At 44.4% G+C, this 23035-nt stretch overlaps 1 protein-coding gene across 1 annotated transcript in view; it reads left to right on the top strand.

Annotated features, from left to right (window-relative positions):
• VPS8 (VPS8 subunit of CORVET complex) overlaps window positions 1-23035 on the top strand; it is a 146207-nt gene that overhangs the window by 34705 nt on the left and 88467 nt on the right. The window contains exons 10-13 of the mRNA XM_044303766.1: window positions 2941-2997; window positions 6527-6609; window positions 8017-8101; window positions 14514-14612. Coding sequence (XP_044159701.1) covers window positions 2941-2997; window positions 6527-6609; window positions 8017-8101; window positions 14514-14612 — 324 coding nt within the window. The remainder of the gene's footprint in view (window positions 1-2940; window positions 2998-6526; window positions 6610-8016; window positions 8102-14513; window positions 14613-23035) is intronic.

Below are 23035 nucleotides of genomic sequence, written 5' to 3'. Positions count from 1 at the left end.
TTTCTTGAGGTCATGCCACAGCATCTCAATCGGGTTGAGGTCAGGACTCTGACTGGGCCACTCCAGAAGGTGTATTTTCTTCTGTTTAAGCCATTCTGTTGTTGATTTACTTCTATGCTTTGGGTCGTTGTCCTGTTGCAACACCCATCTTCTGTTGGGCTTCAGCTGGTGGATAGATGGCGTTAAGTTCTCCTACAAAATGTCTTGATAGACTTGGGAATTCATTTTTCCTTCGATGATGGCAATCCGTCCAGGCCCTGATGCAGCAAAGCAGCCCCAAACCATGATGCCCCCACCACCATACTTCACAGTTGGGATGAGGTTTTGATGTTGGTGTGCTGTGCCTCTTTTTCTCCACACATAGTGTTGTGTGTTTCTTCCAAACAACTCAACTTTGGTTTAATCTGTCCACAGAATATTTTGCCAGTACTGATATGGAACATTCAGGTGCTCTTGTGCAAACTGTAAACGTTCAGCAATGTTTTTTTGCACAGCAGTGGCTTCCTCTGTGGTATTCTCCCATTAAATCCATTCTTGTTTAGTGTTTTACGTATCACAGATTTGCTAACAGGGATGTTAGCATATGCCAGAGACTTTTGTAAGTCTTTAGCTGACGCTCTAGGATTCTTCTTCACCTCATTGAGCAGTCTGTGCTGTGCTCTTGCAGTCATCTTTACAGGGAGAGCAGCAGCAGTGCTGAACTTTCTCCATTTATAGACTATTTGTCTTACCGTGCACTGATGAACAGCAAGGCTTTTGTAGATACTTTTATAACCCTTTCCAGCTTTATGCAAGTCAACAATTCTTAATTGTAGGTCTTCTGAGAGCTCTTTTGTGCGAGGCATCATTCACATCAGACAATGCTTCTTGTGAAAAGCAAACCCAGAACTGGTGTGTGTTTTTTATAGGGCAGGGCAGCTGTAACCAAGACCTCCAATCTCATCTCATTGATTGGACTCCAGTTGGCTGACATCTCACTCCAATTAGCTCTTGGAGATGTCATTAGTCTAGGGGTTCACATACTTTTTCCACCTGCACTGTGAATGTTTACATGGTGTGTTCAATAAAAACATGGTAAGATTTAATTTTGTGTGTTATTAGTTTAAGCAGACTGTAATTGTCTATTGTTGTGACTTGAAGATGAAGATCAGATCACATTTTATGACCAATTTGTCCAGAAATCGATATCATTACAAAGGGTTCACATATTTTTTTCTTGCAATTGTATAATTTTGTGCTAAAAGTATAATTTGTATTTTATTCATATAAATGTCTCTTTTTATGCTTAGTCATGTGGACGATGCCTCTCAGCGGTTGACAGCTAACTGCAGGGCTAAGCATACAGGGAAGGCTGTCAATCACTGAGTGGCACTGCCCACATTGCTCCTAAGCATAAAAAGAGCAAACATTTAAATGAATAGATTATACATTATATTGAATCTTTTCCCACAAAACTATATAATAATCACCCAAGCTTCTCCTGGTCTAAATTATTCTGCATGCAGCACGTTTTCAATGATGGAGGGCTCAGTAAAGTAGCATGCAAGTAATATAAATGGTCACTCCCTGGACTGATGATCTATAAAAGTAAATACACTGATCAATAAAAGAATGCACCTAGATAGAAATGTCAGATTGCTTCAAAGCTCATCAGATATGTAAATGATTACAGATGTGGTTTGTTCAGAAACTAGGTCTTGCCATAAGAAGGCATAAAAGTGCTTCCCCCCCCCCGCTGCCCTATAAAAAGGCTCTCAGGGGCTACTGTTGGGTAGCGTACCTCTTGATGAGAGATCTTTGACTGCTAGACATGTCTCTATAATACACTCAAAAATATTTTGCCCAGTTGACAGACTTTGACCATCAACTGGGACTAAGTGATGGAGGATGGTCACTTGGACAAATTGCCTGCCATCTAGGCCGTTCTGATTAAGCTGTTAGGAGGTGTTGGGAGCAGAGGTTGCATAAGGACATGCACACATGGAAAAAAGGCTTTTTGATCCGCTGACAAGCACTAGCAGCTCCCACAGTTTTGTTGTCCACCATCCAGACACAGGTAGCACCCTCATTACACACACCTATCTGTGTCCAGACCATTTCCAGGCACCTAACAGAAGGAAATTTAGTGTCATGGTGCCATTGACAGCCAGCCACAGCAGCCTTCGTTTGCAGTGGTGTCACGAACGAGAAACCCGGACTGCAACTGACTGGAACCATATTGCTGGTCGAGTTCAAATATGAAGACCTCATGGTGAGTGCTTTAATCCTGCCATTGCTGTGGAGCATTACCCTGCACCAACTGCTGGTGTGATGATCAGAGGAGCCATTGCATTGTTAGTCAACCCTAGTAATGATACAAGGGACACTAACAGCTCATCGATATGTGCAGGACACCCTGTGGCCACATGTACTGCCTTTCATGGCAATGCTTTCAACTGGCATTTTTCAGCAGCATAATGCTCACCCGCGCACAGCAAGGGTTTCCCAGGAATGTCTCTGCCAGACTGCCACACTTCCTTGGCTGCCCAGTCACCAGATTTATTGCCCATCGAGCATTTATGGGACCAGCTTGAACGCCAGCTTCTGCAACCTAGGAGTGTGCAGGATCTACAAGCCCAGCTGTAACATCTGTGGGCAAATGTGCAACGGAATATTATACAGAACCTTTATGCTTACATGGCCAACCGTGTCATCTTGTATCCAGACTAGAGGCGGCCCAACATGGTCCTAGAGCCTCCTTTCAATACATTTCAATATCCTTTCGATCTTGTATCATCATTACATTCACACATAAAGTTGTGTTCTTTTCCAACAACTCCTTCTTGGTATGTAGACTGAGTATAGATCTTTATATAATATCTCAGACGAATGACTTCTATGTGCAATTATATTGATGTGTTGTCATTATGTTCTTTAATGTCAGTCTCTTTAATTAATCAGGTACTGGAGTTCTTGTGCAGTCCCGATGATGATTCCAGACATTCAGAAAGACAGCAGGTATGGCCTTTTACATGCAGGTCTTGTATTGTTCTTTATGGTAATGCTACAAAGAACACATTTCACGTTAATGTCATTGGGGGACACAGCACCATGGGTATATGCCCAGCTACCACTAGGAGGCAAAACTAGATATGAAAAAGGTTGGCTCTGCTCAGTTGGGCTATACTCTCTCCACAGACACTAGGCTAATCAGTTTTAGTCTAGTTTCCATAGGAGGCAGACATGACCTGCTCTTCTCCTGCAGGTCTTGCTGCTACTTTTTTGCTTTTTTCTTAATTTTTTTTATTTTTTCTCTTCACTTTACAGGTGCAGGTTTTATCTTGCAGCAGGGGGTCTTCATCGTGGAGGTCCACTTTGGTAGCACCCCCTGCGGGCAAGTACCTCGCTGGTCCCCCATTACTGCATCCACAGTGGAGTACTAGTAATTCCACTCTAGTCCAAGTTTACCGAAGGGGTGACCCTGCGGCGCCCGAAGACGCCAGATGGTGAGTATGCTCCCTACTCTAGTTAGGGACTCCTTCCCTCCCATTTCCATCCATCCATACCCCATCGGGGTCCCCTCCCCTCTGGCCGTCTTTCCCTTCCTCGGCCTCCTAATTACTCTAGTCCCCGGCTTGTGCCTAGACTAGGCCGCTCCAGTTCCCTCTCTTTTCCTGGCATCCAGGATCTCTGTGTTGTTTATTTTCGCTCTATAGGAGGGTCGTTGTAACCCTCCCCTCCCTAGGTCCCACAGTGTCCGTCCACCTAAGGTGCTTCATTTTCGGCTGCGGCATCTACTTTAGTCCCCGGCTCCGGCTGTGACCAGACGCATCTGTTTTCCGATTTTTATCCGGGTTTTATTGGGTCATTTCTCACCAATGGGGGTCGCTTTGACCCTCTTTCCGTGCATACCCTTTTTAGTAGCCTTTTGGAGCTTTTTTCCGCTTCCCAGCACCCTGCAACATCAGTCTGCCGGGGGTGCCTCATTTTCAGCTATACTATCTACTTTAGCCCCCAGCTTCTGCCGGGTCTAGGCCAAACTCTTTCCCGCCATTTTTTCTGGCTTCCTGTTTTTTTCTAGGAGTGTTGCCTCCATCATGGTCTTCTAGAGCAGTGTTTCCCAACCAGTGTGCCTCCAGCTGTTGCAAAACTACAACTCCCAACATGCCTGGACAGCCTTTGGCTGTGCGGGCATGCTGGGAGTTGTAGTTTTGCAACAGCTGGAGGCACACTGGTTGGGAAGCACTGTTCTAGAGGTCTCTGCACAGAATTTCCGGTAGGAGGACGAGATGTTCTTCTTCCCAGAGGGTGCTTTCTCCATCTTCACAGTGCCCCCCTCCCATATGCTTCGTCATTGGTAGGACGTATTATCTTGGGCCCCTATTTGGTAGTTTATGTTGTGGCAGGTCCCCTTGCCCTCCTTCCTTCCCCCTGGGTTGCATCTGCTCATGCGGTGGCTGGGGATTGCTGTTCTGGCTGGCCTGCATGTGGTGATTGGATCTGTTCAGTGGTCACCTTCTCCCCATGTGGGTCTCTTACCTCCACCGTAGCCTGTGCCCATTCTCAGCTATGATAATATTATGGCTCTCTTTCTTGCAGCATTGCCCCCCCCCCCCCCCCCAGTAGTCCTTTGCTTCCTGCCTCGTTCCCTCATTCCATATCAGGGGGCAGAGTCCAATAGCAGCCTAGAGTCTCCCTTCATAGGTCCCGCTCATCCCCTACATCCTGGTTTCCTACACCCGTTGCAGTACCTCCTGAACCAGGCTCTCTGAGTGCTCAAAATCTTCTATTTCCCCTGTACTAGGCATGATTTTTACTTTATTGCTTGACGCACAATTTAACAAGACTTCTCAGTCCTGTTATGCACCAGACAACCACACTCCCTCCCCCCCTCCAAGGGCAGGTTGTTGGCTATCATGCTAAGTTTGTTCTTTGTCAACCCCAATATCTCTCAGACAAGTGGGTCTCCACTTGTATTGCCAGGGCCTGCGACTGGTTCCTTTTTTCCTGAGACTTCATGTGGCCAGGGATTTCTCAGTGATATTTTGTTCCAGTTTTTCTGAGGCTCGATTCTCGCCTCCTTTGTATGGGAAGCATTTCTTTACATTCCCTTCTCCTGGCCATTACCAAGGATCCCCTTCTTTTCCAGGGGTTGGCTGCTTTCTCTGGCAGGATGGGGTTTCCACCTTCTCATAGGGTTTTTCTCTTTTCCCACCTGCCCTGCAGTGGAAGGAGGCTCAGCCTCTCTCAATCGTTCAGCCTTGTTTCCTCTCTACCCTGGCCTTCACATGGTGTTTGCCACGGACAGGCCATGTTTTTTATCCGAGACAATTTAGAGTTTTTTTCCTTGCCGGGTCCTCTTGCTAGTCAGGTTCCTTTGCTTTCAGGCCGTATGGCTTCGCCTACCTTTTGCCGATGGGTGGTCCACAGGGTCTTCCTTTACTTTGTCTTCAGGAAGTTTTTTCCTTGGTTCAGGACTGCTCCTGTCCTTTTCCCAGGCATTTTTTCTACTGCCAGGTTCCCTCATGGTCAAATTTTTCTTGTTGGGTCTGTCCTCTTATAGATCCTCTTCCTGGAGCATCCTTCTATATGCAGAGTACTAGGCCATCACAAACAGACGACTTCCAGTTGTGCTGCTCTCCTGTTTCTTCAGGGGGAGCCCTGGTTCTTCCAAATCCTTCCTCTAGCTCTTTAGCGCGCACTTGTTCAACTCTCGGTTCTTGCGCAGGACATCTAGCCCTGCTCCCTGTCCTCTAGCTTCTTTATTTTTCCTACCTTGGGTGGAGATGGGCATTTCCCTTTTGTTCCTTTCTTGCCTTTTTTCCCAGGCATTTGTCATTGGGATCGTGGCGGTCTCCCACAATTTTTTTTCTTTGGACTCTTCCTGGTCCTGGAGCCTTTCGGCTCACTTCCTTAGTTTACTATCTACCATTTCATGCTATGGCCTCTCCTGGTCCTGCTGTGTCACATGGTTTTCCTGTGCACCCAACTTTTTGCATGGGACCCTCGGGGACTGCTTTGGGACATCCCATGGTGCTGTCTAACCCCGTCTAACTAGAAATTTGTATTTTTGTACTTACCGTAAAATCCCTTTCTCGTTCAGTTCATTGGGGGACACAGATCCCACCCTTTGCTTTCTTTTCTTTTCCTGTCACCGGGCTGCTGTTCTTCTTTCCGTCCCTGGTCCAGGACATGTTGATTCTTTGCTTTTGTTTCCCTCTCCTACTGCTATTGGTACAAACTGATTAGCCTAGTGTCTGTGGAGAGGGTATAGCCCACCTGGACAGAGCCAACCTTTTTCATATCCAGTGTCGCCTCCTAGTGGTAGCTGGGCGTATACCCATGGTGCTGTGTACCCCAATGAATTGAACGAGAAAGGGATTTTACGGTAAGTACAAAAATCCAATTTTTTCGATATGGTAACAGGGCCATTACGTTGATTTCAGAAGGAATCATAAATGCCACCTCCTGCCTACCTGAGGCTTTCTGTGTTGTGATCTTGTTGCATGCAAACCTCCTTCTGTAATTTTGATGGTTTCTGTTTTAGGTTCTACTTGAGCTGCTGCAGGCTGGAGGAATTGTACAGTTTGAAGAGAATAGACTGATTCACCTGGCAGAGCGAGCCCAGTTGTAAGATCCTTCTGCTACAATTCTTTGCTGTGTTGCTAGCTGTTATACTGGATGTGCAGCAAAAATAGCATGGTAGAGTGTTGGCCAGAAAAATCTGTGATGTTAAATTCTTTTGTGTTAAAAAGCACAAACATGTTGTAGCAGTGATACCTTTATTGGCTAACCTGAAAAATTAGATTTGCAAGCTTTCAGGGCAGAGAGGCTCCTTCATCAGGCAGTATACAAATGAATGACTGAGAGAAGAGAAAACCATTTAGGGCACCTCTGCTGATCAGCTGTTTGGAAAAGAGGTAGCGCTCCATGCGAGCGCTGCTTCCTCTTGATTACATTACGCATTGGCTCCCTATCAGCAGCAACACAGTGCAAGTGAATGGAGCGAGTACTTGTAATTACACTCACTTCTGAGATGATGGGCAGCATAAAGAATGCAAAGCAGCGCTCACATGGAGCACCACCTCCTCTTCAAACAGCTGATCGGTGGCGGTGTTGGCTTTCAGACCCCCGTAGATCTAATATTGATGACCTATCCTGGGGATAGGTCATCATTAAAAATCGCTGCACAACCCTTTTAAGATGCAGTAAGCCAGACTTAGAAACTTAGGAGTTCTGGAGTCAGTCTTTGTGAAGTCAGTCTTTCCTAGTTCCAGATGTCTTTGAAGGGAATGTGTCATCAGGAAATAGCTTATTGTTTAAATCAAGTTTTTTATGTTCCGGGAGTACCATATTTATGATGATCCTCAGGATAGGTCATCAATTTCAGATTGGTTGGGGTCCAACTCCCAGCACCGCCACTAATCGGCTGTTTCAAAGGGCCATAACAATGCCATAGATAGTATACTGGCTGTGCTTGGTATTGCAGCTTAGGTCCATTTGCTTGCATGGGACGGAACTGCACATAGATCATCTGGCTCTGTCCAGGTGGGCTATACCTGGTCTAGGAAGAGGCCTTAGCAGTCATCAGTGCTGCAGTCTCTTCAAGTAACTGATCGACAGGGGTGCCAGGAGTCGTATCCTCAGTGATCTGATGTTTATAACCTATGCTGAGGATAGATCGTGAGTATTTTATTCCCGAAAAACATATTTTCTATGAATTTTTGATATTTTCAATTTCCCATGTCACTGTCTATATTTAAAATAAATCATAACATCCTGCAGTATTCAGGATTAGGCCACTAAGCCTAATAATAGGCACCACTTCTTGGTCTGTACAAATCACTTTCTAGCAGTCATATCATTATAATCACTGGCAGGATTACAGTGACAGATATCACCTCTGTATAGATTACACAAGACCCACCATTCACAATAGGCGATGGACACAGCTTATTTATGGGAATTGTCAGGGTTTCCATTTTTGTCAAATTGCATTTATGTGAATAATATTTTCTTTCTCTGTTTTATTTCTAGTTACCAGATTTGTGAGTTCATGTATGAAAGAAAGCACCTTTACGATAAAATTATAGAATGTTATTTGCAAGATCCCATGAGAAAGGTATTAGGAAATTATTCAATCATTGTTTTGTTACCAAAATATCCCATAGTTTCCATTACTCAATATAGTAACCTACCAAGAAGCTGAGTGGGAGTACAAATACTGCACATAGTACATGTTTCTGCCTGCTGTTCAGGATATGGATTTATATTTCTCCCTCTATTGAGCTTTTATGCCGCTTTCAATTTGCGAGGGGATTGTGTTGCAAAATATACATTTGGTTTATTCTAAGAGAAGGTTTTCTGCCAGACATTCACAGGCTTGGACTGGCCCACAGAGGAGCAGGTGAATCCCCTGGTGGACCCCTCAGCCAGGGTGGGCCCCTAGTCCTCCAACCTTTGCACAACTGCCACATGGCACAGTACACTGACTCCAATATATACAGATATTCACTGTACAGTCGTGGCCAAAAGTTTTGAGAATGACACAAATATTAGTTTTCACAAAGTTTGCTGCTAAACTGCTTTTAGATCTTTGTTTCAGTTGTTTCTGTGATGTAGTGAAATAGAATTACACGCACTTCATACGTTTCAAAGGCTTTTATCGACAATTACATTACATTTATGCAAAGAGTCAGTATTTGCAGTGTTGGCCCTTCTTTTTCACGACCTCTGCAATTCGACTGGGCATGCTCTCAATCAACGTCTGGGCCAATTCCTGACTGATAGCAACCCATTCTTTCATAATCACTTCTTGGAGTTTATCAGAATTAGTGGGTTTTTGTTCGTCCACCCGCCTCTTGAGGATTGACCACAAGTTCTCAATGGGATTAAGATCTGGAGAGTTTCCAGGCCATGGACCCAAAATGTCAATGTTTTGGTTCCCGAGCCACTTAGTTATCACTTTTGCCTTATGGCACGGTGCTCCATCGTGCTGGAAAATGCATTGTTCTTCACCAAACTGTTGTTGGATTGTTGGAAGAAGTTTCTGTTGGAGGGTGTTTTGGTACCATTCTCTATTCATGGCTGTGTTTTGGGGCAAAATTGTGAGTGAGCCCACTTCCTTGGATGAGAAGCAACCCCACACATGAATGGTCTCAGGATGCTTTACTGTTGGCATGACACAGGACTGATGGCAGCGCTCACCTTTTCTTCTCTGGACAAGCCTTTTTCCTGATGCCCCAAACAATCGCAAAGAGGCTTCATCTGAGAATATGACTTTGCCCCAGTCCTCAGCAGTCCATTCACCATATTTTCTGCAGAAGATCAATCTGTCCCTGATGGGTTTTTTTTTTTTGAGAGAAGTGCCTTCTTTGCTGCCCTTCTTGACACCAGGCCATCTTCCAAAAGTCTTCGCCTCACTGTGCGTGCAGATGCGCTCACACCTGCCTGCTGCCATTCCTGAGCAAGCTCTGCACTGGTGGCACTCCAATCCCGCAGCTGAATCCTCTTTAGGAGACGATCCTGGCGCTTGCTGGACTTTCTTGGACGCCCTGAAGCCTTCTTAACAAGAATTGAACCTCTTTTCTTGAAGTTAAGGTGCAATCTTAGTAGCCACAATATCCTTGCCTGTGAAGGCATTTTTATGCAACGCAATGATGGCTGCACGCGTTTCTTTGCAGGTCACCATTGTTGTGGAAATTTTATTAGTATGTGTATTTAATATATTGTGTATTGTCATCATGTCTCTCAGTGTCAGGGTAAACCATTGGAGTGGATATCTTCCCGTGTATGTCCTGTCACAGCTTTTGGGCACAGAGGTCTCCGTCGGTGAATGGTCCATGTGCTAAGCACTGGGCTGTGGGCCGGGGGAGACTGATGTGTTCAGCAGAGCAGTGTTTTGTTGGCTGATGTATGGACGCCGGCTAGGGCCCCCGCGCAAGACACGGATTTATTGGCTTGGCGTGGATTCATTTAAGAGAACAATATATGAAAGGAACGTGCGTTTGTTGTCTCTAGTGCGTCTAATCAGCCGCTGGAGATAATGACGTTGTCCTGTAAATAAATATGCATGAGGATCATAGTAATTTTATCTGGCATTGATCACTGAGTGTCACCGCCAGCTCTCTGAGAAAGTCTGGCAGACGTTCTTCTGTACCTCTTGCATGATGTTCTTTGTTTTGGTTTCACTTTGTCTCCTTTCCTTCTCCCAGCTGTCACCTATTCACACTAATTGCCTCCCTTTATATTCCCTCCCATACTGCCTCACTTTGCGGTTTATACTACTTCCTGGTTTGAAGTGATCACTGCTGGAGACTTCTGTTACTGCTTGTTCAGATAAGTCCTTTCTTGTATTGTGTTTCTTTGCTGGCTTGATTCTAGGTGACCCTGACTCCCTCCGTATTAAGTGCAGGGAGCCGATGGTCGTGTCCTCTCACTATTATAGGGTTTTCAGGTGTCACACAGTCTAGGTACGAGGGCATGCAATCGTCTACCTCTGAGACCCTTGTATGTGCTTAGCAGTCAGGGTGAGCTCTTAGGGTTTTACAGGGGTCACCTTTATGCTCCTTAGTTTGGGATCAAGCCAGTCGGATGTTTATCCATAACTTCCAGCTATCTGCAATATCATCCGTGACACTGAGCAAGGCTGGATAAAATTAGCTCCAGTGGTAATGGTAGATTATTGCACACATATGTTTGTTGCCTAGGGTATTATGGTGTCTTGTCTTCCTATGTCATCACTTCCTGTATCCTTGTCTTGGGCCAGCCCCTTTTACACCTTTTGTTAGTAAATAAGAGAGACAGACTGGGCAGGGAGGAGGAGGAGTTGCTCAGAATTCAATCAAGATGGTAACACCTGGGTCTGGATCTGACTGCGGCTGAGGGAAAAGAGATTTACCTTTTTCCTTACACAAACTTTGATGCGAGCAGATTACAACTATTAATATTTCTACAACACCATGGTGAACAATGATTTCAAGCATCACCCTCCTTTTAACAGGTTGTCTGCCATTTTAACCCAATCAGCCTGACATAATGATCTCCAGCCTTGTGCGCGTCAACATTCTCACCTGAGTTAACAAGACGATTACTGAAATGATCTCAGCAAGTCCTTTAATGACAGCAATGAAATGCAGTGGAAAGTTTTTTGGGGGATCAAGTTAATTTTCATGGCAAAGAAGGACTATGCAATTCATCTGATCACTCTTCATAACATTCTGGAGTATATGCAAATTGCTATTATAAAAACTTAAACAGCAACTTTTCCAATATTGATGTAATTCTCAAAACTTTTGGCCACGACTGTATATAATCTCATCCAGCCTATGGGTAGATTATTTAACAAACTACCATATTTTTCACACCTAGGTTCTAGGCAAATAAGAGAAGAAATATTTTTCAGCAGAACTCAAATCAGACCGCCAATCTTTTAAAGGAACCCCAAATAAGACCCCCAATTTTTATCAGACCTCAGATCAGATGACACTGTAAAATAAATAAATAAAACCACTCCTGCCCCAGACAGCGCACTCTTTCTGCACTCACTGCTCCCTGGTTTTCTGCCAGCACTGCGCTGCACTGTGACCTTATTTCACACAGCACTAGATCCTGATGGTATGCGCAGTAAGGAAACAGAGCAGGCGCCCGGAAGAAGACCAGGGAATGGTGAGTACAGCCAGCTCTGGTAGCACTAGACTTACAGCTCCCTATGCCTCCTACATACTAATGAGCGCTTCCATAATGAAAGCGCTCAGTATTATATCTTTTTTAGACACACTGCAATTTTCCCCTCACTTTTCAGTGGAAAAAGTGTGTTTTATAAAGCAAAAAATACCCAATTTATTGTAGACACATTAGGTGACTGAGATTACTTATGGGCACAGAGACGGGGTTGCCAGGCCAGAATAGTCAGAGACACATGCTACTGCTGAAAATAAATGTTTATTGTTGCAGTTTTAAGCATTAAACTGGTTGTCCCATGAAAAATATTCTACAGTTTTCAAACCAGCACCTGGATCTGAAGATGTTTGCAATTGCATGTAATAAAAAATTTAGCATAGCCACTAAGTTATTCAATAAAATGTATCTGTATAGCGCCACCTGCTGTTTGTTTTTTTTCTTATTTTTTTGACCTGCTTACTGAGATGGCTGCACATGCTCAGTTTCATCCTTCAATTGCCTCCTGAGCTGTGATGGGGAGAGCTGAGACACGCCCCCTTAGCTACAGCAGAAAAGACACTCCCCTTGAGCTGTCAGCTTGATCTAAATCTAGCAGAGTAATGAATGAGGAGATCTCTGGATCCATGTGAGGTACAGGGCTGGTTCTAGCTTTGTTAGAAAGAGGTTGCCATGTACTATACAATGTCTGATTTTCACTTTTTACATTAGTCATGGGATAACCCCTTTAAGGGGTAAGGTAATGTTTGCATATAGCTGTACAGTGAGCACCCAGAATTAATTTTACCGGTGGGCCTTAGGCCCTTCAGTCCAAAACTGAACATGCAAGCTGCTTTGGCGGTGTAATATATTACATATACATAAAGTAGCTTTGAAAACATTTTTTTTTACCTTAATCAGACTTTTTATGGATCAGAATCAGTTCATGCTTTTATTTATGTTTGTGTGATTTGTCATTCTGTATAATATTCAACTACTTTCTTCTTGGCCTGATTTAGGATTAAACCTTAGGAGAATATATTAATGAACTGCATAAATAGCAAAAAGTGGAGTAATAAGATTCATCTGATAGGTTTCTAGGGGAAACTGGAATTTGTATTTCCATGATGATGTTTCTGCCCACTGATAATTGGATCAATAAACCATGATAATGAATAGCCCTTTACTAATTTAAGCCATTCTTTAATATATTCTCATGGGTTCCCCAAAGATGAGCCTACCGTTGTCTTGGTTAAATGGCAGTGAATTCATATAGATGATATTCATCTGCAATTTGCTGTCTGGACAAATAAGCAGCTGGCATGTTGGAGTTCAACCTGCCTTTGTTTGTTCTCTATGGCTACTTTCACACTTGCGTTTTGGGCGGATCCGTCATGGATCTGCAAAAACGGATCTGTTACAATAATACAACCGCATGCATCTATCATGAATGGATCCGTTTGTATTATCTGTAACATAGCCAAGACGGATCCGTCATGAACTCCATTGAAAGTCAATGGGAGACGGATTCTTTTTCTATTGTGCCAGATTGTGTCATAGAAAACGGATCTGTCCCTATTGACTTGCATTTTGTGCCAGGACGGATCAGTTTGGCTCAGTTTCATCAAGCAGATAGGAAAACGCTGCAGGCATGGAGCGGAATGGAGACTGATCGGAGGGAAACTGATGCATTCTGAGCGGATCCTTTTCCATTCAGAATGCATTAGGGCAAAACTGATCTGTTTTGGACCGCTTGTGAGATCCCTAAACGGATCTCACAACTGGAAAGCCAAAAAGCGAGTGTGAAAGTAGCCTAAAGCAGTAACTGCTGTCTTAGGTGTATGGGAATGGGGCATCACTCTCGAGGTTGACAAGGATCAGAAAAAACATGGTTGATTTCCTGTGGAAACAGTACCATACCAGTCCTCAGGTTGTATGCGGTATGGCAGCTCAACACCCTTCACCCCAGTGACAAACTTATCACCATATTGGTTGGTAAATTTGGGGCATTTTAACCCATTGGTTGGTAAATTTGGGGCATTTTAACCCCTGCCCTGACCCACCCACACCCAGGAACACCCACTTCTGAGCAAGGTTTTTCTAAATCCTGTCTTTTTTGTGCTTGGACAAGCCAAATTTGTCAGGATCTCCAAATCTGGGTCAATCCTGGCAAACTGTTGGCAAGTATGCAGTGGCACAGAGCTGCAATTCTAGACACATGCCATTGACATGTAGTATCTGGAAGAAAGCAACCATGCTTTTCTAATCCTGAACAACCCTTTCAACTTGCACCAGAAGAAGTCGGGGAAGATGGCAGTCCTGTGACTGCTCGGCATATAGTTATCTCATGTGTATGTTTAGCTTTGGCTTTAAAAGGGGTGGTCTCAGAGCAGACATTGATGGCAAGGATATGCCATTCATTTCCAACTAATGGATGTCTGACCTCTATGAACCATACTGATTGCCAGAACAAAGTGGTAGAAGTTCTACAAAAGCCCTGTACTGCTTTATCTCCTGTCAGCTCAGCTCTGCTTTCTTCAGAGACGGTAAAGTGGGCCTTGATGGTCAGTGGACAACTATCCAGTGGCACCAAACAGCAGAGCAGAGCTGAATGCAGAGGATACAGGGTATTACATTGTAGCAGTCGTTGGGTTCACAGGAGTTAAGCTTAACAATCATATATTCAAGCTCTATCCTACTGATACACTATCGATCTCTCTTCTGAGTCACATAAGAAGATCACCCCCATAATTTTATAACAGATTTACATCCCACTATCTAGTTAACTTACAACCTGCATTTTACGTTTAGACAGTTGTGTTAGACAGTTTGTATGCTTTTCATTTATGCTCAACTAATTCTTTATTCCTTACTAGCAAGAAGTTTATAACTATATTCATAATATATTGTCAATTCCTGGATACAGTCCGGAGGAGAAGCAGTCAACGTGGGACAAAGCAATGAGACATATGGAGGTATGCCAAAATAAAGTTAGATCGGTCTGGAAAATAGTAGTCTGACTTTGTAATGTACCTTTGCTTATATGTTATGGACACATTTGACATGGAAAACGTATTTTTACATATTAGTGGTTACACTAAGTTTCAGTCTGCAGTCTTCATTCTCTCTTATTTTCAGACCCCTTGATATTCAGTTTTCAACTTGCTCTTAGTTTCAGACCTTTCTCATGTGGACATCACCTCTCAGTAATACATGCTGGACCTATGTGTCCACAGTGCTACTGCCTTCCTCCTACAAACTGACTTGTATGGGATTTCCCCTCAATCTTCATTCTGTGTGAGCCTGGATGCTCTCCTCCTCACCACACACGTCTGCTGTGTACAACCTCCTGCTGCTGTCCCTAACCCTGAGAGAAAGGAGAGGTAGAGCAGAGAGAGTCAACAAAAACAGTAGTAGCTCTCTGATGAATCTATGTTTCATTCAGCAGCATCAGCTGCTAAATGAAGGACTTGCACACACTCTACAGAAGCAAAATGGCAGAAAACTTTCAGTGAAGATTATTTCGAAAATTCCTTAATTTTGCATTTAGAAAACAAATGAACAATAAAAAAAAAATTAAATGCAAAGGTGTCCATAAAATTTAAAGGGGTTCTGTTTACCCATCTGTAGCGGTGACGTCAAGCAACAACACATGACTCCTGTAGCCAGACACTGGCCTCTTCAGTGTGCCACTGAGGGCAGCCATTGGCTGCAGCAGTCGGGTTGTTTCCTGTTTACTCTTCTTGTCTTCTTTTTTTTTTATTTTTCAATGTAACTTTTTTCTGGTTTGGATTACAAATATTTTTTGCAAGTATTTCTAATGTATGTATGGATGTTTCCTGCTCTTTTTAATTTCTAACGTAGAATGATAACTTCATCTAGCATTCTAGATTAGCATTCTTTCAATATTAGAATGGAATACAGACTAATGTCATGAGCATTTCTATGAGCACAGCATATACACATTAGAGATGGTTCTATCCTTTCTATAGAAGCCAGCTGAGCATGAAAATTGGGACTGTGTAAGTCTTCATTTGTGTCTATATTATGGAAGTTTAAAAGCTATGGACACCTTATGGGACATTTGTTATTATTGCATTTTATCCAATTTGGGGCTAAACATATTTTCTCACTCGTATCATTAGGGGACACAGAAGACCATGGGTATAGCTGCTGTCACTAGGAGGCGACACTAAGCAAAAAAAAAGTGTTAGCTCCTCCTCTCAGCTTCATCCCTCCTGCAGACACTGAGCTAATCAGTTTTAGTTTGTGTCTGTAGGAGGCAGACCTCCCTGCTTTGCAGCTCTGCTGATTTTTTTTTCTTTTCATTTTTCTTTCTTTTAGCTGGGCTGATGGGAGTCTCCAAGCTGCCTGCATTCCCACCCAAGAGACGGGAGTCCAGGGGGTCCCCAAGCCCGCTGCTCGTTCCCGGTCTCCAGAAGGCAAGGAGGACCAGAGGTTTATCCCGCCAGCTTTTGGGTCACCAGCCTCCGCTAAGTCCCCTCTGTTACCGGTGTAGATACCCTCACCAAGGGGTAACACACCGAAGCTGGTGACCCGGCTGGAGCTAGGGGAAAACGCCAGACAGGTGAGTTTTTTCTCAGTCCCCAAGGCCCCATTCCTCCTCCCTCCCCCTTCTCAGGTTTTCTGATGTGAATATTCCCCAAGGAGGCCTGCTTACCTCCACCCGAGGCCTCAGTTTCGACAGGCGTCCTTCCCCCGGGGGGGGGTGAGGGGGGGGGGGAGACTTCATGTCAGGCCACCTTCTGCTTACTTGGCTTGGTCCAACTCACCCCCTTGATATGGAGAGGCAGGACTTCAAAAGCCATTGGAGTAGCTGTAGGAAAAAGGCTACGGTGAAACGTTGCACATGTATTAAGAAAAAAAAAAAAAAATGGCTTGCTTTAATCCCCACCAGCTGCCCAATAAGCCCCGCCCCTGCCTTCTGCTTTACTCCTTCCTTGCCTCAGTACTACTGTGCTGAGGAAAGGGCTTACTGGGCTCTCTGCTGAGGCTTACGGTGCTGGTTATTAGTACAGACGGATGTGGGTGCAGTTTCCCTAGTTTTGTTAGGATTGTGCTAAAAAACTGATATTTATATATTATTAACCCTTGGAGCTATCTGGTTCTTCTGAACCTGGTTCCCATGCCATTCTGTACGCAAAATTTATTTACCCTACCGCTGGATACATACGTCCTATAGCGTAAGCAGAATCCTGGCACTACCGCTGGATACCGCACTCCCTGTAGCATTACCCTCCTTCTATAGGCGGAGTGGTTACACTACCACTCAATTCTGTAAATCCTGTCACATTCCCTTCCCTCCTTAGGCGGAATATGGGTGCTCACCGCTGGTCCCTGTAGCATTACCCTCCTTCCAAAGGCGGAGTAATTGCCCTTGCACTGGATACTGTACAGTCTGTAGCATTACCCTCCTACCATAGGCAGAGTAATTGCCTTTTCATTGGATACCACACGGCCTGTAGCATTACCCTCCTTCCATAGGCGTAGTAATTGCCCTTTCACTGGATGCCATACGGCCTGTAGCATTACCCTCCTTCCATAGACGGAGTAATTGCCCTTTCACTGGATGCCATACGGCCTGTAGCATTACCCTCCTTCCATAGGCGGTGTATTTGCTCTACCACTGGATACTGTACAGCCAGTGCCATTAAGCTCCTTCCGTAGGAGGAGTCATTGCACCCCCGCTGGGTTCTGGACGGCCTGTAGCATTACCCTCCTTACTTAGGCGGAGTAATTGCACTTCCACTGGGTACTGTACGGCTCGTAGCATTATCCTCTTTCCATGGGCAGAGTAATCCTCTATCGGTGGAGTGTTTACATCTCATTGGTTCCTATACGTCCGGTAGCATTGCCCTCTTTCCATGGGCGGAATATTTATGCCACCACTGGATACCGTACATCCGGAAGCATTACCCTCCTTTTGTAGTGAGAGTTTTTGCACTTACTCTGGGTACTGTACAGTCTGTTGGATTACTTTCCTTCTATAGAGTAATTGCACTACCACTGGATCCTATACAGATCTAATTACCCTTCTTCCTTAGACGGAGTAATTGCACTTCCATCGGATACTATACGTTCTGTTGCATTACTCCCTACGCAGGCAGAGTGATTGCATTAAAGCTGGATATCATCTGTCCTGTTTTTGTTCCCCGTTATATATGTGGTTTAGTTGCACCGCAGTCGCATACTGTAGATCCTGTAGCTTTATCCTCCTACTATAGAGTAATTACACTATCACTAGATCCTGGACAGACTATCGCATTACCCTCCTGCCTTAGGCAGAGTATTGCACTTCCACCGGATACCATACGTCCGGTTGCATTAACCCCTCCCCAGGCGGAGTAATTACTCTCATACTGGATATCATCTGTCCTGTCTGCTTTCCCCACTTCTATTGAGGGATTAGTTGCACCACAATTGCGTGTTAGAGATCCTGTAGCATAACCTGCCCCCATTGACGGAGTAGTTGCATAACCAGGGGACCCAGTACATCTTTTCGGTTCCACTCTTTCCGTCAGCGGAGTAATTCCACTACCACTGGAAACTGTTCCTCCTATTGCATAATCCGTCTTTCTTGGTTAGTGTAATTGCTTCAACATTGTCTACAGCGACTACTCTCATTAGTTTCTTGTTGCACGGCATCCTGTTCCATGGGTGGCCTATTGGTTAGACATGGTACCTACAATCGCCTTATCCCCCGTCATAGGTGGTGTTTTGGCACTACTGCTGGATACTATGACTGCTTCACACCTCTAACAGGCCGTTGGTATACCTCATACTTTTCCTTGTGCTTTGAGTCCCTGTGAAGGGTAATCTCATTTGGTTGATTGTCTTTGCAATGCCCGGCGTCCACACTCCTTCCGTAGGTGGAACGTCTGCTCTGATTGCCATTTTTCTTCCTTCTCAGGTGGAGTCTTGCACTAGCACCAATTCTTGGTGACTATTGCTGTTGTCCTCATTTTTAGGTGGAGTTTCTCCTCTGACCCTAAAGGCCATAGTTGTTGCTATCGCGTACCCCTGTAAGGCAGTCTTTGCGCTGCCCATAGATATTCTGGCTACTCCGGTGCCACGGCTACTACTGCATGAATCCTTCCCAGGGGGAATTTTTGCATTCATCCTTCAACTGCGGCTTACATGACGCATGGGCAGCAGACACTACAATTATGGTTTTCTCCTCATCCCCTTCCTCCATGTCGAGTATTGGCCCTGGCATTCTGGCGGTATCTGCACACACCTCCTTCTAGGCATGGTGCCTTCTCGCTAGTTGTAGTTGTCATCATGTCTACATTTCCTTCTTCCACAGAGGGCACTTTGCTTATGTTCTGCCATGACCCACTGCGGCTGAGGGGTTTGCTCACTTCTGGTGGGCGTTATACGTTTTCTGTACCTGGTATAACCTACCAATTTCTATAGCGCTGGCTTAGCGCCTTGTTCCCTTCACATGTAGTGCATTGCCTCTACAATCTACTATGGTAATAGTAGCATCAGCGTTGCTTCCTTTTGGAGTTTGGATATGTGAGTTGCCTGCATTGCTCCTCTCACCGGGTCGAGTGGTCGTACTGCCCTTGTTGTCACCCCTAAGTGCTGGTTTTCTACTATGCCTACTATCGGCTGCTTCTACTTCTCCCCTTCCGCAGGGTGAGTAGTTGCGCTCCCCCACATACTGTTACTGCCTGCTCGGCCAGTGTTCATAGCCATTGGGTTCTCATATGCCCCCTTTCGGCTGTGGGGAGCCTGCGCGGGTGGTGTTGGTTCTTTTACCAGTTTTTTTCTGGGACTTTGTGGCATTCTGGGTCCACACTCCCTTCCTTGCGCAATAATTTTCCTATCTCTGGTTCCTGTCTGCAGCCTCTGATTTAGGTCTGCCAGTTCTCCTCTCCTCTCTTGTTCTGGAATTTTTTATTGTGGGCCATTCTCATGCCTGACTTTAAGGTTCTTTAGCCCTGACTTGTTCGTCATAGTCCCGCTGGATTGTTCTTCTCTACTGGCAGTCCGGTATGGTGTGTGGGGCCTTTGCCTTTGGGCATCCCTACTTCTTCCCCATGGGGGAAAGTTTTGTCAAATCTGCAGTTCTTTGGCCCTTGATATCCATTTTCATTCTTCTTCTAAATCCAGTCTACGTATTTCTTTCCTGTATCTTCTACAATTGCTCTGTTGCTTTTGTTGACTGTCTTGTTTTCATTCTTGTCGATCTTGTGGATATTCTGTGTGCTCTGCACGTCTTCTGAAGTCTCCTAAGCCGTGACTTATATTCCCTGGACTGTTCTTTCTTCTGCCCAGCCGGAGCCTCTGTGTATTCAGCCGCTGTCTGGCTGGCCTTCTGGGGAATGGGTCTTCCTGTCCCTTTTTCAAGGTTCCTGGTGTGTCTTTGCCCCGCATTTCTGTGTGGGGCTTTATAACCGGACTTGGATTCGTTCTGTTCTTGCTCCCTCCCCATGGTACTGCTCTTTAACGTCCCATGGTATTCTGTGTCCCCCAATTATACGAGCGAGAAAATAGGATTTTTTTGTGCTTACCTGTAAAATACTTTTCTCGCTGAGTTCATTGGGGGACACAGCTCCCACCCTGTATGTACATTGCTGGTTCTCCTAGATGGGTCCTTCTGGTTCTTGATAATGACCCATCTTCGCCTTTCTTCCTTTTTATTATTTTCTGTTGGCTTCTCCTAGCTGTTCCTACTGCTTTTGTACAAACTGATTAGCTCAGTGTCTGCAGGAGGGGTATAGCTGAGAGAAGGAGCTAACACAATTTTTTTGCTTAGTGTCGCCTCCTAGTGGCAGCAGCTATACCCATGGTCTTCTGTGTCCCCCAATGAACTCAGCGAGAAAAGGATTTTACAGGTAAGCACATAAAATCCTATTTTTTTTCTTACTATTGATCTTTTTTTTAAAGTTTTCAACAGTTTTTCTTCTACAGCTTTTAGTTTAACTGAATCTACAGATTATTGTTCTCTGCCTCACAATGAATAAATCACGGAGTGAATATGGCTTAAATGAGTATTAAAGGGGTATTTCCATCACATATAATGGGGACATATGGCTAGGAGAACAGAGCGGGGAGAGCTGTGGCTGGAGGAGCCGTCCACCACCAAGCGCTGCTCCCTGCTGCTCCCATACAAGTAAATGGGAGCGCACCGCGCATGCGTGGCCCCATCTCCATTAATTTCTATGGGGCAGACGGAAATAGCTGGCTCGGCTATTTTCGGCGGCCCCATTGAAATTAATGGAGGGCTGCTGTGCATGCACAGTGCGCCCTCCATTCATTTCCCCGCTCCGTTCTCCTTGTAGGTGGGACCCGCACCTATCAGACTATGGGGGCATATCCTAGCGATATGCCCCCATTGTATATGATGGGAAAACCCCTTTAATGAGCTGTCAGGAGTTCAAAGAGGCCAGTAGAGCAGCATCTGATTGATTTAATGTGAGGTAGTCAATAGTCTGTAAGTAGAGTGAAACTGAAGACTGTAGAGAAAAAACTGTTGAAAATGTTTGATAAAGATCCACTGACAAACATATTTTAGTACATAATGGGGAAAATACAATAATAAAAAGGCCCGAAAGGTGTCCATAGCCTTTAAGAACAAAATAAGGACCAAATCTGAAAAAATAAAAAAATAAAATAAAAATAAATCTATAGACAGAAGTCCACTGCTGTTGGCAACTAGCATTCTGTTGATAGATATCCATTACAAAGAGGAGAGTTGCATTGCTTCTCTTCTAAGGGAGCCGATTCTGATAATAGACATACAGTACTCTATATTAGGGAATTGCTTTTTCTGCAAATCTTTAACGAATAAGTATAGGTTCAGCAAATGTAAACATACCCTGCATATTAAGGCTCCATTCAGACGTCCTCAAATGGGTCCGCATCCGTTCCGCAATATCGGAAACGGGTGCGGACCTATTCATTCTCAATAGAGCATCCGCATTTCTGGAGCACGTCCCCAAACTTCCGGGCTTCGGCCCCGAACTTCCGTGCCGCGGCTCTGCAAAAAAATTCTTGTCTGCAATTGCGGACAAGAATAGGCAGTTCTATGGGGGGTGCCAGCCAGGTGTATTGCGGATCAACAATACACCACGGATGTGTGAATGGACCCTTAAAGTGCGATTGATATTTATAAAGATACTTTAAGTGCAGCCTGCATGTGAACTAAATTGGCTTTGTAGCATTCTGAAGTGGTCATTATCTTTCTGTACTTGCTGAGAAAAAAGAGAATACTTTCAGAACAGTGAAATTTTTTCTTGTGATGTTGAAATAAAGCACCCATCAAAGTACATGACTAAATGAGAAAATTAAAATTTTAGATAACATGCATCACTTTTCCAATGGCAAGAGCCTCGTGTGTTTAGCGAATTCTGTACTACCCTAATTTTTGGAAGCTCAATGTAATATAAATCCCCCTTGTCTTGTAAGAAATGTCATTAATTCATGTCAATTTGTATGTACTGCAAATTGTCAGTCTGGATTTCTCATGAATCTATATTTTAATAGGATTTCAACAGGTGCTATGTTTAGCTTTATCCCCACCTAAGTGGAATATATAGCCCATTGTTACCTGATATCCTAGAGCCTCAGTATCAGGACCTCTAGATATGTCCAAACGGAACTGCCACCTTAAATGTTATTTCTTAAAAAACATACTGATGACTTTTCTCTTAGGATAGGCCATCTGTGTGTAATCAGGGGTTGACCACTTCATAACAATATTTCCTTAAAGCGTACCTGAGTTAAAAAAAAAAAAAAAAGTTTGCTTAGTGGCGGTGCTTCTTGGCACAATTATAACTGTGACTGAACGGTTATGTTTGGGCTTCTGTAACATTTATTTCAGCCATATTATTCCCCCTCTGTCTCTGTTGCATAGCTAGATGCATTTATCTCAGAAGCAAGGGGCTTCTTCCTTCTCCCAGCACTGTACTACGTTTTGTTTTCAGCTCTGGAGCTCACAGTACAGTTAATGAGGGATAAATCACACTTACAGAAAGGCAGGAGACTCCTAGCTCTAACACCCCGAAGTCATATTCTAAGTCTCTGTTACCAGGGATGGATCGTGCCTGACAACAGGCAGTGGACTGCAATTTAGGTGGAAGTGAGACTCCTATAACTGTCCATAACTGGATCTGAGCCAATTATTATTTTTTTTAAATAAAGTGATTTAGAAATGTGCTAGTTACACCATTCTCTATTAAATGAAATTATGTGAAAGTACAGTGACTCTTTAATGCTTCTAAACTGGTTGAGGCACTATCAACTGTAAAGGAGCACTATCAACTGTAAAGAGGCACTTCTCAAATCTCAGGCCTCTGGCTGTCAGTGGGCCACCCATTCATGCCAACCAAGCTGTCTGCTGTCATGGGGTTTACTAACGTGACCTTTT

The sequence above is a fragment of the Bufo gargarizans genome, chromosome 8 (assembly GCF_014858855.1).
Source record: "Bufo gargarizans isolate SCDJY-AF-19 chromosome 8, ASM1485885v1, whole genome shotgun sequence".
Lineage (NCBI taxonomy): Eukaryota > Metazoa > Chordata > Amphibia > Anura > Bufonidae > Bufo > Bufo gargarizans.
This window is presented reverse-complemented; position numbering and strand designations above follow the sequence as displayed.